Source organism: Solanum stenotomum, chromosome 3 (genome assembly GCF_019186545.1).
Source record: "Solanum stenotomum isolate F172 chromosome 3, ASM1918654v1, whole genome shotgun sequence".
Taxonomy (NCBI): domain Eukaryota; kingdom Viridiplantae; phylum Streptophyta; class Magnoliopsida; order Solanales; family Solanaceae; genus Solanum; species Solanum stenotomum.
The window spans coordinates 21289785-21304096 of record NC_064284.1 but is presented as its reverse complement, the minus strand read 5'-3'; the positions used below and the strand labels follow the sequence as shown (position 1 = coordinate 21304096).

At 31.3% G+C, this 14312-nt stretch overlaps 1 protein-coding gene across 1 annotated transcript; it reads left to right on the top strand.

Moving 5' to 3' along the window:
- The first annotated feature begins 9832 nt into the window (after positions 1–9832).
- Positions 9833–14251, top strand: LOC125861014 (probable fructokinase-7). Its single transcript, XM_049541100.1, has 7 exons — positions 9833–10214; positions 10832–11049; positions 12109–12321; positions 12415–12612; positions 12691–12831; positions 13131–13247; positions 13970–14251. The coding sequence occupies exons 1-7, from the start codon at positions 10193–10195 to the stop codon at positions 14102–14104; spliced, it is 1044 nt and encodes a 347-aa protein (XP_049397057.1). The 5' UTR covers positions 9833–10192; the 3' UTR covers positions 14105–14251.
- Positions 14252–14312: the final 61 nt, after the last annotated feature.

The window sequence follows — 14312 nt, the reverse complement described above, 5'->3', positions numbered from 1 at the left end:
AATATCTCCAAAGTGAAACTATATCTTGCATGCACACTAAAAAAAATATTATCTCATCAATAGTAATAGCATGATATATAAGTGCATCAATTGCACTAAGACTAGTGGTGGAGCCAGGATTTTCAATAAGGGGGTTCAAAATCTGAAAAATAGACACACAAAGTAGCCGAAGGGGATTCGACATCTACTATATGTACCTAAAAAGTTATTTTAACCATATATAAATTATATAATTTTCTATCGAAGGGGGTTCGGATGAACCCCCTAATAGTAAGGTGGCTCCGCCATACTGACTAAGACGTGGTGCTTTCTAACCATTTTCACGAGATTTAATTAGTTGATCATTTCTTATGTTGAACAATCTCACAATCATTAGAGTTAATCAATGAAAACTCTTTAAAACTCGATATCTTACCCTCTTGATGAGATGGGACTTAACTGCATTGCCTTACCCTCATGAATCATTCGCATAATAGACTAAAGTGCTCAGTTCTGCAAACTTCAGCCCACGATAATATAAACAATTATATAAAAAATATATAATTTATCCTAAAAATTAGCGCAATCAAAACAATACTCTATTATTATTCACATTTTCCATTCTTTTTTTGTATGAATAAAATTGAAATTAGAGACACATATCATCAATTCGTCACCAATCACACAAATCAAAACTTTTTGCATCACAGGATTATGATAGAGTCAAGCAGTTTCTTTAGAATATTATAATATTCCTCAAGATCATTTAGAAGAAAATGAATAAAGATATGACTAGCCATATTTTCAATCTTACCAAATAACTCTTTTATTTTTACCTGCAGTAAAATAACTCCCTCATTTAAGAAATTTCGTGGAGCAGAGAATATTCAATCAATAGTACTAATATATGTTATGAATTTTTTTGCAAGCTAAATACAGTGAACGCAATTTTGTATGAATGACATTTGTGGTACTGATTGAAATATGATTAGAAATTCATGTTGATAATATAACGTGTTGTTAAATTAGAGGAATAAAAGATAAAAAGCTTTAAAAATAAAAGCATTAGAAATACAAAAGACATAATATAAGAGTTTTTTTTCTTTCTTCCAAGTATTTTTCAAGTTTTCAACATCAAATATGAGTTCTTATGTCTCTATTTATAGTAATCACAGAACTAAACATATAAATAGTTATATTGATTGAACGTATGGTGAATTTGAGAGCACTAGTTTATTTATATATATTTAGAAACAAATAAAAGTTGCATGTTTCTGGACTTGAGATATGCATAATGCATGATTCCGTACAAAAAGATGCTTACTAATTAAAATAAAACATGTCAAACATCATTAGCAAATTTTAAAGAATGAAGCAAAACCATTTGCACACAGCTGTAGAATTTAGCATTAAGAACTAATCATTTTTTATTCTTAGCCGGAAAAAGAAAACATAAATTTGTCTGCACATATATATACACTAGATGGGGTTGCCCGTGCTCCGCACAGGCCAAAGTTCAAGAGAAGCGAGAAACCAAATTTTTTATCTAAAATAAATAATTTTTCATTTGTTCAATTATACAAATTTATGAAATTACATAATTGTTGGAGTCTAACATTTATCAAACAATGACAAAGTAAAAAGTTGTTCTGCCCTGCTTTATAAGATGAAAAAAAACAATGAAAAACATGTTTTTTAATGCAAGGAGGAACACTGCAACATGTGTTTGCAATGACTTTTGAGTAAAATGNTTTTTTAAAAATATAACGATCTAGAGAGGGGAGCATGGGTTCACGTGAACCCACGGCACCCCCTCTAGATACGCCTCTGATTGTTGGAGTCTTAACATTTATCAAACAATGACAAAGTAAAAGTTGCTCTGCCCTGCTTTATAAGATGAAAAAAAACAATGAAAGATATGTTTCTTAATGCAAGGAGGAACACTGCAACATGTGTTTGCAATGACTTTTGAGTAAAATGTATCATTCCGTGACTTTGGCTGCAATCGAACTGAGAAATGAAGATAAACTTAGGAAGAGTACCTGTGGTTTAAGTTTGGTAATTCACAAATAAATATAGTTTGGTAGTTTTTGACTAAATATTTGGTAATTCAAAAACAAATATAAGACACACAAAATGATGTGCCTTCACAGGAGAGTAGCTGGTCATGGCACAGCTGCAACAGTGTAAATTTCACTAAGCTTTGTGAAGAGTCCCTGTGAGCAATTCGATTGTAACATCTTGTATCAAGCTGCAGCAGTGTAAGTTTCACTAAGCTTTGTGAAGAGTCCCTGTGAACAATTCGATTGTAACATCTTGTATCAAGCTTCAGCTGTGTAAGTTTCACTAAGCCTTGTGAAGAGTCCCTGTGAGCAATTCTATTGTAACATCTTGTATTAGATCATTATTTCTGCAACTTTGAGAAATTAACTAAATTAAAGGAAAGTAACCTGGAAGTGGGACGTGATAAATCAACTGTAGATATTGGGATCTAACCACTTCCTCTGTTTGATAGATAAGTACTTGTAACTACTTTTTGATAGATAAGTAAAACATAAGTTGGTGTTTTTCAATACTTTAAAAGAACGTGGATATTATGAACTTAGCCTGGGAAATCAATGTTGGAATCTCTAATTGCATCACCTTCTTTGTCTAGCCAAATTTTGATAATGCCTAAAATGTGAAACTCATATATTTTCAAATTCGAAATTTAAGTAAGTAGCTCTCTCATCTTGCCCCTGTTAGCTTGTTATTGTTTAAACATGTGATGTCAGTAGTTCCACATTATTGATTAACGAAGAATCAAAATCAATTTATCAATGAACAATGAAATGATATGGTTCTTACATATAAGCTAAAAAGGGGAAAATAAATTAGCAAATCATAAAGACTCAATTACCAAAAAAGCAACATAAATATCCAACTAATTTGAATCTACCATTCCAACATCATATTTTTCACTTTGGTGGAATTCATCTATAATTTACATGGTTCCAACTTCACATTTGTTGTAGCATTTTCTGCTAATTCAACAGTTTCTTTTACTTAAAGTCCATGGATATAGTTCATATGAACTTACCTCATTTGCAAGGAAAATCAAAATAAGGAAAAACACAATTTTGTTGAGAAACAACAACCAAGGAAATCTTAGTAAATATCAGTTGCTACCTTCTACCTGAATTTTAATCTCTTCCTCCCTCATTTTATACTTTCACACTATTCCCAGTTTTGTTAAGAAAGGAAACAACAACCACAGATCAATCATATTAGATAGGAACCAGTATTTTAGGGACAACTTATATTTCTGTCAATCTGAACTACATTTAAGGTTCTTCCATGCTACCCCTAAGAAGGTCACTATGATAATTGAATGTTCTAGGAAGATATTAGTAAAAGTAGGAGTAAACAATTTGGAGAGAGCTTATTGGGAATCAAATAGAAAGTTGCACAATTGTCTCACCATGACTTTTTCACATACAAAGTTATCATTTTAAAGCCTTTATATGACGATTTTATATATTTTCATTTTTAATTTAGCATGGTACCTTTTTATATGATGCTTCAATTAAGAATGAGAAAACAAGAATTTCAAATTACATTCATAGAGTTCAAAATACAGGAGTTAATATCTCAAAAGGTCATTCAACTTTGAGAATTTATCTAGCAAAGCCATTGAACTTTGTTTTGTATCAATAAAATCACTAAACTTAGATATTTCTATCAATCAAATTTATTATTAAATAAAATATTGACATAGCAAAATAAATTACTTGTATTTTTTTATATCAGATAAACACGGACCCACAAATAGATAAAATTAAAGAAAACTTATTAAAAAAAATCGGACAGACTTAATCACGGAAACAAATATTTTTTTTATGATATTGTTGTATAGTTTATGTCTTGATTTAATAAATAAATGAAAAAAAAATTCTTAGTGAAACATATTTTGGTATTACTGTAATACCATAGTATTTAGTTTGCCTCCTTAATAAAAAAAAATGAGTACAAGTACTTCAGCAAAACAACAAATTAAATCCAAAACAGGAAAAAAAACAATAAACAAATGTCAAAATAGAACAGGTAAGTATTATTACTAATTAAGTTCTTCGACGTGTAATTTATTTAGATGTTTCTTGCCATATATAATAGGTAAAGATCTACTTTTCCTTCGTAATTCCACTGTTTGCTAACATTAGATTTGTTTGAGCTTGAATAAATTAATTTTCAAAATTGTCGATAAATAAGTTTTGAAATTTGAAACCGTTTTTGGACATACATTTTAGTTGTTTTTCTTTAAAAAAAAAATTGTGAGAGGAAGTGAAAAGTTCTTAATGAGATTTCTTTAATTTTATTTATTTGTGGGATTCATATTTACATGATATAAAAATACTAATATATTTTGCTATGCCAATACTTTTTTTAGTGATAAATTTGATTGAGTGATTTTATTGATACAAATGTCTAAGTTTAGTGATTTTAATGATACAAAAGAAAGTTCAATAACTTTAATAGATAAATTCTGAAAGTTGAGTGACCTTTTGAGATATTAACTCAAAATACAGTTGCAATATGAAAACTCAAGATATATCATGTAAAACGAACAACGACAATTTTGGCAACCTTTGACTTACTAATAAGGTTGAAATGCAATATATTAGACATTGCCTCATGCTTCTTTAGTTTTATTTCGTTTTCAGGGATTTATGACACCCGACTAACGTTGAAGAAGTGCAGAACTTAGTTGTAGAGTACTGTGTCTCAAATTATGCAATGAAGGAACTCATATCTGTTAAAAGATTACTAATTTCTGTCGAAGGCGAGGAGCTACCTGTAAGACATTAGAAATAAGCAAACTGGAATTAATCTTTAAAAGCCTCGACTGGTGTGATAGTCACCCGAATGACCGAATGTTTTGTCTCCATAAATTAGCCTGCAATTTTTATCTCAAGACGGAAGGAATACACATACAGGTTGCAGCACAATCACTGACTTGAGAAATCAGATTACTATTATATAAAATAAGCATATACCTGTCTACAATTCATCATCATAATTCATATTGGTCTTACCCTTCGGGCAATGGTTTGGGTTTGAGACTTTCATGTTGGAGATCTCAAGTTCGAAACCCCTTGCCAATGAAAGAAAGCAAGGGGTTTGCCTTCTGGGTCGAGCTCGTCGCACCGGGTTTGCCTAGTATCGGATTACCTCTCCTATGTGGTTTGCGAGCTATTGCATAGGAGCGAGGGTTACCCTGTGCGCACCCAAAGGGTAGCGGCTGCAGGTTTCCCTTGACATCAAAAAAAATAATTCATATTGGTCTTTCTTGAAAAACATCTTCAAGAATTTCATACTATGACCTCCTAATACAACATTCTGCACTATGATAGAATTTATTAGTCATTGTTGGACTTCCTTGCATATGCTAAGTAAGCATACTATAACACTTTAAAAGTACTTTAGAGAGCATCTAATTTGCATTAGAATGTCCATTTAATTAAAATCTATTGGAAACTTGGTAAGAGTATCAAAATAGGGCTCGAAACAATATGAAAGAACAATAAAACCAAAAGTCACTCTTCAAATTTCAATGATCTTGAAACTAAAAAGGTTAATTTTCAAATAAAAACCTACATCTGGAGTCCCCAAAAGCAAGAGCAGGGAAAATAATTCAGAGGAATTAGCGACAAGACACATCAATATTTCGTTTGTTCAGTATATATTGCAAAGAATCTTACGGAATTATTTAGTTATTTCAGGCATATCATCGAACACCTTGGGTTCATCAATCTTCCCCCAAAATTATTGCAACTGAATAAAAAAAATAATACATGCATACAGAAAATGTAGTAAAATATTAAACGGAACTATGAGTATGATCAAATTCAGAAAAGAAAAAACAAATCGNGGGTCAAAATGGCCCATTTACAAAGATATTAAATAGTTCAGTGGGGTGATAGGACACTTTGAAAGTTAAGGTGTCTTTATGAAAATACGGGACAACTTTGATGGTGTATTTTAGTCTTTACTCGCGAATTATTTAGTTGTTTCAGGCATATCATCGAACACCTTGGGTTCATCAATCTTCCCCAAAAATTATTGCTACTGAATCAAAAAAAGTAATACATGCATACAGAAAATGTAGTAAAATATTAAACGGAACTATGAGTATGATCAAATTCAGAAAAGAAAAAACAAAGAAGAAAAAACAAATCGAAAAGGGAAAAATGGAGCGCCATTTTTCCTCCTTTGGTAATTGTTAGTGGGAAGAAAGCTTTTCATTTGCAATAGCAGTGGCGAGAAGGGAAGCACACGCGTCAAACCCAAATGGCAAGCCGTTGGAGCTTGTTAATAGGTCAGAGTAGCAAAATGACGAAACTACCCTGATTGTCCGACGAAACCACCACTTATTAAGAATGATGATGATGTTTGATTGTACGTATCATTTCATAGTTGCAACTTGCAAGCATATTCCATTGATCATTTGAAGGGTTTTTTCCGATAAGTTTTATGGTGGGAGAGGCACTTGGTATGTGAGGCATTATTTTTGAATTAAAAAAATATATGGGTTCACTTCTAAGTTCTATCCTTCTCATTCTATATTGTTATTTCTCTCTCTTACCTTTACTTCTCACCCCTCCTTTTTGTCATTTCTTTCTTTTCACCTTTTTATTTTTTATTTTTTATTTTTCTAATTCTTTGTCTAATTTTTTAATCAATTTTTTCAATGGTTAATTTTATTTGTCCAATTTTCTTATATCATTTTATATTTATATATGTTCTCCATCTGATAAATATCATGTTGATTATTTTTTTAAAAAAAATATTTGAGAATACAAGAAAAAAATATGGGGGGAAATTGCAAAATAAAAATTAGAATTTTCATCTATGAAATAAATGTCTAGATAGTTAATCAATTAAGCTAAAAAATCTTTTATTTGATATGTATATATACATTTGATTGGTTAGTTTTTTTTTCACTGTCAAACCACAACGAATCAATAAAATCAAGTTTTTCAATTTTCTCAGTTTTTTTAACTTCCATTTGAAACATGTTACACTGAAATTAAATTATTTTTTATGAAATATGACGCAAATGTCACACTATTTCATACAATTATATCTACTTCAATTTATTATAAATAATTATATAAACACTATCATTTTAACGCATAAAAAAGGAAAACAATATTTTGTATATATAATATATTTCCCATTTTTGTGGCATTATGGTTGATAGTTTTTTATATAACGGTTTACAATGAGTTATATTAAATAAATAAATAATGATACAAAATAGTATGATATTACATTATATTTCATAAAAATAAAATTCATTTTATTGTAAAATGTTTCAAATCAAGATTAAAAAAAATAAGAAAATCAAAAAACGTAAGTTCATTAATTTGGTATGGTTTATTAATATAAAAATTGATGAAATAATTCAATTTGATAAGTGAAAAATTAATCAATCATGCTTAAATACATGTACCAAATGAGGGATATTAATAGTTTAGTTAATTGACTATCTAGACTTTTATTTCGTAGATGAAGGTTTTATTCTTCATTTTGTAATTTTCTCCACCATTTTTTATTTTCATATTTTTATGTAATTTAAAAAAAATTAAAAATAATATATTTGTTAATTATCAAATATGAAAAAAATTAATATACGAATGATATAAAAAAATTAAATAAATAAAATTCATAACTTAAAATTGATCCGAAATATTAGAGGAAAGAAGAATAAAAAGATTTTTTTATAAAAAAAAAGGGGCAAAGAAAAGAAATGGACAAGTGAACGAATGTGGAGTAAAATGTATGGGAAAAAGAATAATAATATAAAATAAAACGAATAGGACCCACATAATTTTTTATTCATAATTTAAGACATATAGGAGAGAGAAACAACAATATTGAAGAGGAAAGGTGGGACCTATATACTTTTTAATTCAAAAATAATACCTCACAGATCAAGTCATACTTGTGCCTCTTCCACCATAAAATTTTTCGTTTTTGCCTATGGAGAAATATATATTTTAAAAATATACCTGTTAATATTAATATATGAAGCTATCAATAATTGTCGAGTGTTAATTAATTAAAACAGGGAATCTAAAGTTATATTAGTAGTTATTTTATAATGGAAGCTGACTAGTTCACTTCCCTAAGTTATATATAGTATATTTTCACAAAATAGAGTCAGGTAGACTATATTAAGGGTGGCAAAATCAAACTCATCTTGTCTAATCCGTTCAATCCAGTTAAGTTTGGGTTGGTTATTGACCCATCCATTTATTATCTCAATTTATTTCAATCCATTGAAAATTGGGTTGATATGTAACCCGAATTAGCTCATGACAAATCTTATCAAAATATTTTTAATTAATTTGATATGTTATGTATATATATATATATATATATATATATATATATATATATATATAATTTTATTAGGTACTAAAATACTTTAAAAGAACAAATAGGACAATTAGGCTTAGCAAAAATTAGGTTGGGTTGAGTCTTGACCCGTTATATAACCCATTACCTAAACCATTCTGACCCAAGCAAATTTTGAATTGGTTTGAATCTTGACCTGATTATTATCTTAACCCATTATAATCCGCCCAAATTTAATCCAATCTACCCAATTATCACCCCTGAACTATACACAATAACACAGACCTTATTAAGGGCTATTTCTGATGAACCCCCTTCAGTTTTATACTGGCAAAAAGAAATTTTATGAACAATTTTTTTTAGTAATGTTAAGGTAATTAAATCTTCAAAAATTATATTTTCAAAAAAAATATTTTGGAGAAAACATTTCTGGGTCATTTTTGGCTGCATTAGGACAAATAATTAATATCCGGGTGAAATATCCGAAAAGCTAATACTTATGACTTTTGAATTGTAGCATAACATTTTAAATTGCTAAGTTGATTTATTACGTTTAATTAATAGTATTATACGTGTTTGGTTCCTAACGTAAAACTCTACGTAACTGCTGCATAGTTTAATTTAATTTGGCGCATTCAACCCTGCACTGTGAATGCTAACATAAATTTATGTATTGTCTTTTTAAAAAAAAATAATAAATAAATAGAATATGAAACAAAAGTAGCTGTGCCGCTCGTCTCCACCGCCCCGTTTATTTTCGTGTAGTACTATCTCTCATTTGCTTATAGTTATCTACTATATTTAATTTGACCATTTTTATTTTATTTTTGTTATTTTACAGTGATAATAATTTTTAAACCTATCAATAGTTTGAAAATAAATTAATTATCTGCACTAAGTTTAGAGATATTTTTAAATACTTCTCTCTATATTTTTCCAGTGATAATAAAAAGAATGAAAGTTATTGTCTGTTATTATTGGATCGAAGATCGGAAAATTTTGAATCATGTTCGCTATACGAGCATTTACCTAATTGATAAAAAATTAATTTTTCAATTTTTAATCCTCTCTATTTTTCCTACCTCATTTTAAAAAAAAAACAAATAAATTAAAGTAACTTAAATTAGTTACATACATTGCTAAATTGTTTGAAGATAATAACTTTGTGATGATTCATTGCTAAAAAAATTAATAATAAATGCTATTTAACAAAATTTATGTGCGTTAACTATCCATTATGCAAAGTAGGCAAAAGATGTAATACGATGGATGAGACTGATCTTTTTTTAATTATAGATCTTAAATATAGTATAGTAGATGAAATTGTTGCTTATTTAATACAGATTTCAAATTTGTGTTTAGATATAAAAAAATTCTTTCTCTTAAATGGAGCCTACAATTTCGAATTAGTCAAACTTCAATGACTCAGGGGCAAACCAAAAAAATAAATCAACACTCCTCATGTCTTCCTAACCAATCTCTCTTTATAGAAGTAAAGTAATGCGATTTTGAGAAGCAGAATTTTGATAATATTGACCCTCATTGCATAAGAAAATTCAGGTACATATCATGCCGTGTCGGTGTCAGCAAGGTACACCAAAAGTAGTAAACAGGGTGGCTAAAAAGAGGAGGATTTAGCAATTTGTTGATTTTTCTTTCTTTCTTGTCAACTTCAAAAGCCCCTCTTCCCAGTCGGCTCTCTTTCAAGATTCCCCTATATTTCCCCTTTCTTTCGCTATTAACGCCTCTCTTTTTCTCTCTCTGAGTTCTTGTTGATATTTCCAAAGACCCCATTTTTAACACTGCTCACAATATGGCTGACGAATCCATTTCAGGTTCTGCATCTTCTATCTCTTCAACATATATTTACAAATGATGAATGCATGATTTGGCTTTTCTTTGTTGTTTCAAAATTTTGGGTTTTTAGTAGCTTCTTTGTTACTATCTTGAATCTTGTTTAGATATTCGATCTTTGTTGTTCAATCATTGATGATAGGTACATCATACTTCATGTAGTTGACAATGAAAATTGGCCAAATGGGTCATATTGAGTAGTAGATTTTCTTTTGCGGTTGTGTTCTGTTTTTAAGTTTTATTGTGTATCTTGGAATGACTTCAGATATTCACAAGATTGGACACTTTCTGCTAAAAAGAAAGAAAAATGTTTTTTTTTCTGGTTGATCTAATTCTGAACTACTTGTTATAGTTTATGAAAACAAGGATTTATTAGCTACAGTTTGGTTAATGCACGCCCAAAGTGAAAGCTGCTACCTGCCTTCGTTTTCTTGAATGAAATTAGTGATTATATTTGTTAGCTGGTGAGGCTGTATTTTATTTAAAAATAAAACTTTTGATGCTTTCAATTTAGAAGCTATCCTGATTTGATTTGTTTCAAGAGAACTTGATCATTTGGCTGTGTGCTCCGTTGACAGCAGAATTTGGATGTTTGCAGGCAATTTAAAAGACCTTTCTTTGAATAGAAATGGTGCGGTGTCAAAGAAGTCTCATTTAGTTGTTTGTTTTGGAGAGATGCTCATTGACTTCATCCCAACTGTTGCCGGAGTTTCACTTGCAGAAGCTCCTGCCTTCGAAAAAGCTCCCGGTGGTGCACCTGCTAATGTTGCTGTGTGCATCTCAAAGTTAGGGGGTTCATCTGCTTTTATTGGAAAGGTATAATTTGTTTTCATACTGTTCTACTCATTAAATGCAGTAATGGGATCTTGTTTGGACGAAGATGCTCCTTTTCTTTCTTTTGTTGGGGAGGGTGATAATGTTTGCTCTAGCTTTTATAATGTTCTATAAGCACACCAGTGATATTGGAATACAAATTTCTCATAACAGAGGGGTACCTACTTTGAATTGTTGAAGTTGTCCGTGTGCTTTTTTGCTTAGTGTATACAGTGCGAGAATTCTTTGATTTCCTGGTGATTAAATAAGTACAAGAACCATGCAGTGCAATTGTACTGTGTAATGTATAGCATGAGAGCATTGTTTCCTCTTCATGTAGTTGTGTCTTATGGATACTTAATTATAGTTCAAATCAGTAATTGTCTTTCAATTGTTGAATTTCAGTGATCACTCGTAAAAATTTAGGTTTTGCTCACTCTGAAATAGAAAACTGAAAACAGATTACATGTCAGTATTTTATGCAAATCGCTATGCTAAGTTCTTTTTTTCTTTCGTGTTATGTAAAGAACAAAATATTCATAAAAGAACAAATTCAAATCACTGTTTTCTATTTTTGAGAATGTTAAGAATTCTTACCATTCTTTCTTAGAAAATGATTAAATCCTACTGCTGCCTTCTGTGAGTGGATAAATGTGTAAATGATCTTTCATACTATTGGTTAGGCTAGTGTACAGTCTGCTCAGTCATATAGATATGGGAAACTGATTGTGCAGTATATTGGTATCATCATGCTTTACGTACATATTGCTATCCAACTAGCTCTCACGGGAAGAAGTTGGGACACTGCTTGCATTACTATCTATATGTGTTGAGTTTCTGTTTATGTTATTCATCAATCAATACAAGGCCCTGCACTGAATCTGCTTAGTCATGTTATATACTACTTTTTTTGCTTGTTCATCTTATGGACTGAACCTTTTTTTCCTTTCTTCTGTACTGATTGCATTATTCTTATTTGAAACCTTTGTGCTAAGCCTTAATTGACGATGACTTTTAAATGTGGCCTATAGATAGCTTTAAGATTTGTGCATCTTTAATTAGGTTGGTGACGATGAGTTCGGCCGTATGTTGGCTGACATTTTGAAGCAAAACAATGTTGACAATTCCGGCATGCGGTTTGACCATGATGCAAGGACTGCACTGGCCTTCATTACACTCACAGCTGAAGGTGAGCGGGAGTTCGTGTTTTTCCGTAATCCTAGTGCTGATATGCTTCTTCGGGAGTCAGAACTCGATGTAGATCTTATTAAAAAGGTGTAGCTTCCTCCTTATTACTTCAATGCATAGAAGTGTTTTCCATTTAGCTTCAAAGCAAAATTTTACTAAAGGCATATTAATCATGTCCAGGCCACCATCTTCCATTATGGTTCGATAAGTTTGATCGACGAACCTTGTAGGTCAACACACCTTGCTGCAATGGACATTGCCAAAAGATCAGGTAGCATACTGTCGTATGATCCGAACCTGAGATTGCCTTTATGGCCTTCAGAAGATGCTGCTCGAAGTGGAATAATGAGTGTATGGAACCTAGCAGATATTATTAAGGTATTATTTTTTCACAAATAATAAGTGCTTCACCTGCTAAGTTCTCCTTGACAATAAAATCTGTATTTCTACATGCAGATAAGTGAGGATGAAATTTCATTCTTGACTGGAGCCGATGATCCAAATGATGACGAGGTGGTGTTGAAGAGGCTTTTCCATCCTAATCTGAAGCTTTTGCTTGTAACTGAAGGTTCAGCTGGTTGCAGATATTACACCAAGGTATTCTTATCCTATTTTATCCACATATTTTCTTTAATTTCGTATGAAAATGAACTTATAATGCTTAAAGCTGAAAATTTTACTACATATGACTAACATCTTTATTTACTCTGAAGATGAAAATGTCTCAGCCTCCCAGGCATTAAATTTTGACCAAATAGAATTTTATGTTATGTATACAGTACATTTTTGTACTTATATGTTAGAGTACTACTTTTGAAGTTAAATGCATGAACTACTGAGATTTTGTTGACTTAGTAGCTTTAATTTGCCAATGGGTTCTGACTCAATTGATGCAGAAATTCAAGGGAAGAGTAAATTCGATTAAGGTAAAAGCTGTTGATACAACTGGTGCTGGTGATGCATTTACCGGTGGAGTTCTCAAGTGTCTAGCTTCTGATTCTAGTCTTTATCAGGTGCATGAATTTTGATATGAGCAAAAAAGGCAATAGTAGTTTTCACATTATTCATGCAGAATCAATTTTTTTTTCTCTTGTCATACTTTCTTCCCATGTTAACCCTGGTCTACCATTTGGCAGTGTTAAGATAGGTAAAATATAAATAATTCTGTTCTTTCTGAGACCCGTTGTGAAATCTTCAACCAATTGCGCATTATTTTTTTCTTTTATTCCCCTAATTCTAAAGTCTATTTACAAGTTCCTAAATAGGGAGAACCCCAGAATTTTGATAGTTTCAAGTAGCTGCTTGCTTGCTTCATATACCGACTGTTGCAATTTGAACTGTGCCCTCTGGCTGAGGGGGCAAAATCACTGCTTTCACGGCTGTATAGTAATTTGATTGATGGGTGATTTGTCCGCTCATAGTTTTTGATGGTACACCCAGCAAGTAAAGATTGCTTTTGCTTTAACAGGTTTTAATTGGTCTTTCTGAAGATTGTCTTGCTTTCACCCGTGTAAATGGGAACATTGTGAAAGATTCTAACATTTCCTTATACCGGTCACTTTTTCTCGTTATTTATTTCCATTTTTAGATCTCATCATGTCAGCATTTCCATGAGTATGTCCTAGGACGTGGAATACCGGGAGATAGATTGATTGCTTCACTTGCATTTTAGTCCATTTCAGTGATTGAACATCTAGTTCCTAACTCTAGAAATCCTTTTTTATATTCTTGGCAGGATGAGAAGCGGTTAAGGGAGGCTATCTTTTTTGCTAATGTTTGTGCTGCCCTGACAGTAACAGGAAGAGGTGGAATCCCATCCCTTCCTACACAAGATGCAGTTCAACGAACTCTTGCCGAGGTCACTGCATGAGAAGGCAGAACAAGCTTTGTTCTCTTCATGCTGTATCTGCATTATTCTAGATTTATTTTCACAATGGTCGATTTATTTTGTTTTCGTCTCTGGCATCTGCTGGTTAGTTCCTCTCTTTGGAAAAAAGTTGCAGCCAAAGAGACATTTAGGAGATGCAAGAAAAAATAGCTTAGCGCGTCTTCTGTCAGTCATGCTGGGAAATGCTGTA

Coding starts and splice junctions, on each gene's coding strand:
- LOC125861014 (XM_049541100.1), top strand. CDS start 10,193: ATGGCTGACGAATCCATTTCAG. Junction 12,322..12,414: donor ATGTAGATCTTATTAAAAAG/GTGTAGCTTCCT, acceptor AATCATGTCCAG/GCCACCATCTTCCATTATGG. Junction 12,832..13,130: donor GTTGCAGATATTACACCAAG/GTATTCTTATCC, acceptor CAATTGATGCAG/AAATTCAAGGGAAGAGTAAA.